General features: G+C 42.8%; 1 protein-coding gene across 1 annotated transcript in view; it reads left to right on the top strand.

The window, feature by feature from the left end:
* LOC113825387 (DE-cadherin) overlaps nt 1-2,500 on the top strand; it is a 263,829-nt gene that overhangs the window by 231,232 nt on the left and 30,097 nt on the right. The window contains exon 23 of the mRNA XM_070130637.1: nt 2,470-2,500. This exon is cut by the window's right edge and continues 119 nt beyond it. Within this exon, the coding sequence (XP_069986738.1) occupies nt 2,470-2,500 (31 nt within the window). The remainder of the gene's footprint in view (nt 1-2,469) is intronic.

The following is a 2,500-nucleotide window of genomic DNA, read 5'->3' as shown; positions in this document are numbered from 1 at the left end:
TTTTTTTTCTTTACTCAAGTAGGGGAGCAGGCTGTTTAGGATATTACAGTATCGAGTTACTGTTATTGTGTAGGTGACAACTGCACGCAAAGGTTTTCTTGCCTTGGGAATAGTACTGCTGTTTATTCCCTACCTGTCGTAAATAGGGGGACGGGATTTGCGTAAAAGGTTGGGGTAAAACACGTCTACTTTCCTCTAAAAATATCTGAATCTATAACTGTAGGGAAATGCAATTGGGGAAACCTTTGCACACTGTTTTCGGGTATTTTTTGGGCTCGATATGTTGTTTTAGGTGTTGTCTGGTATTTGGAAACTTCTGGAAAGGTATGCAATTTGTTTGAAAGTGTTTATTGTATGATTCAAGCGTTTTCGTAGTTTCTGAAACTAAATCTACGGTTAAATCAACCCATATTTCATTTACTTTTTTTTTTATAACATCTATGTTGTACCTGATTCATCAAGTAATTTAGGAAATATATGCATAGATATACACACTGACATACACAGAACACAACCAAACACACAAACACACACACACACACACACACACACACACACACACACACACACACACACACACACACACACACACACACACACACACACACACACACACACAACCAAACACACAAACACACACACACACACACAGAAACACACGCATTCAAATTCGTTCACATCCACACACGTACAGTCTACTAATTCTACTAATTTCAAATGTAGCTTGATTGATGGTTCACAGAAACATAAATTTGAGGGAATTACTGTGAGAATAAAACATGTTCTAGAAATACATGCAGTAAGAACTTATAACGATTAAAGTAAGAGGAATATTTGTGTGTAACATCACATACATACACTTAAAAAATAATTACTCTCGTGGTTATCTGCAAGTGAATTTAGAAAGTTTGATGTATCCGAAATACACGCACAGAATACATACATATAGATAGATAAATAGATACACTATACATACAAAAAAATTACTTTCGTTTTTATCTGTAAGAGAATTTAACAATTTCAATCTATCCGAAATCCACACATATCCATATACACACAGAATATATATATATATCACAGCATCTCTACCCATCCACTTAATAGCCTTCTAGCCACGCTAAAGTAGTCCGCAACCCAGCAGTCGTTTAGCGATCTGAGCCCTGAGATGTTAGAGTAAGCACTCACGTTCCCAGCGTCTTAGAGTAAGGCTCATTCAGGCTCCTTTGCTCTCCACTTTCTCCAGCTCTCCACCTCATTCCACCCCAACGCTCACCACAACAACCTCGTATTGATCTTCGCAATTTCGAATGTTGCATTAACTCCTACTCTCTCATTAGTTGCAATCCTGGTATTAGCTCTTACGCCCACGCTAAACCCCACACTTAGGCTAATTCCTAGCCTCGTACTAACTGCATGCACACTCCATGATAAACTGTACTAACACACACCCAACCCCCCAAACCTCGTACGAACCTCAACTCGTATATTAACTCCAACATCTGCGCTGACTACACCCCTCACACTAACCTCAGGCTCCATGCTATGCTACAACAACCCCCGGCCCGCACACTAACCCCACGCCGTACATTTACGGAAGCTCTCTTACTAAACCCCACACCCCCACCAACTCATACTTCACCCCCACTAATTCATAATACCAGTTTAAATTCTCACACTAACCCCCCCCCCACATCCCAACCTTCACACTAACTTTAAATCCCATACTAACCCTATCCTGACCCCGTATCAGCACTCTAACCTCAGTTCTCATACTAACCCCCACACCACCGCTAACCCCAACCCTCATACTAACTCTAATTCTCAGGCTAACACCACTAACTCCAGTTCAAACTAACAAATTATCATACTAACCCCATACTAACTTTAATTCTCACACTAACCCCTACACCCCCACCCATAATACAAACTCTAATTCTCACACTAACCCCACCCACCCACCAACCCCACCCTTAATACTAACTCTAATTCTCACACTAACCCAACCCACCCACCAACCCCACCCCTTACATTAACTAACTTGATTCTCACACTAACCCCACACCAACCTCACCCATAATACTAACTTCAAATTCTCCCTCTAACCCCCACACACACCCACCAACACCACCCTTAATACTAACTCTAATTCTCACACTAACCCCCACACACCCACCAACCCCACCCTTAATACTAACTCTAATTCTCCCACTAACCCCCACACACCCACCAACCCCACACACACCCACCAACCCCACACACCCACCAACCCCACCCTTAATACTAACTCTAACTCCCACACTAACCCCCACCCACCAACCTGACCCTTAATACTAACTCTGATTCTCACACTAACCCCCACCAACCTCACCCATAATACTACCTCAAATTCTCCCTCTAACCCCAACATACTAACTTCCAGACCCAAACTATCCCCCACACTGAAGCCCTTTCCTCTGGCTCTTCCCGCAGTGCCTCGACCGGGAAGCAGCCAAGCGGAGCA

This window comes from Penaeus vannamei, chromosome 15 (assembly GCF_042767895.1).
Source record: "Penaeus vannamei isolate JL-2024 chromosome 15, ASM4276789v1, whole genome shotgun sequence".
In the NCBI taxonomy this organism is placed as follows: Eukaryota; Metazoa; Arthropoda; class Malacostraca; order Decapoda; family Penaeidae; genus Penaeus; species Penaeus vannamei.
The sequence above is the reverse complement of the archived record's forward strand: the minus strand, read 5'-3'. Positions and strand labels throughout refer to the sequence as shown.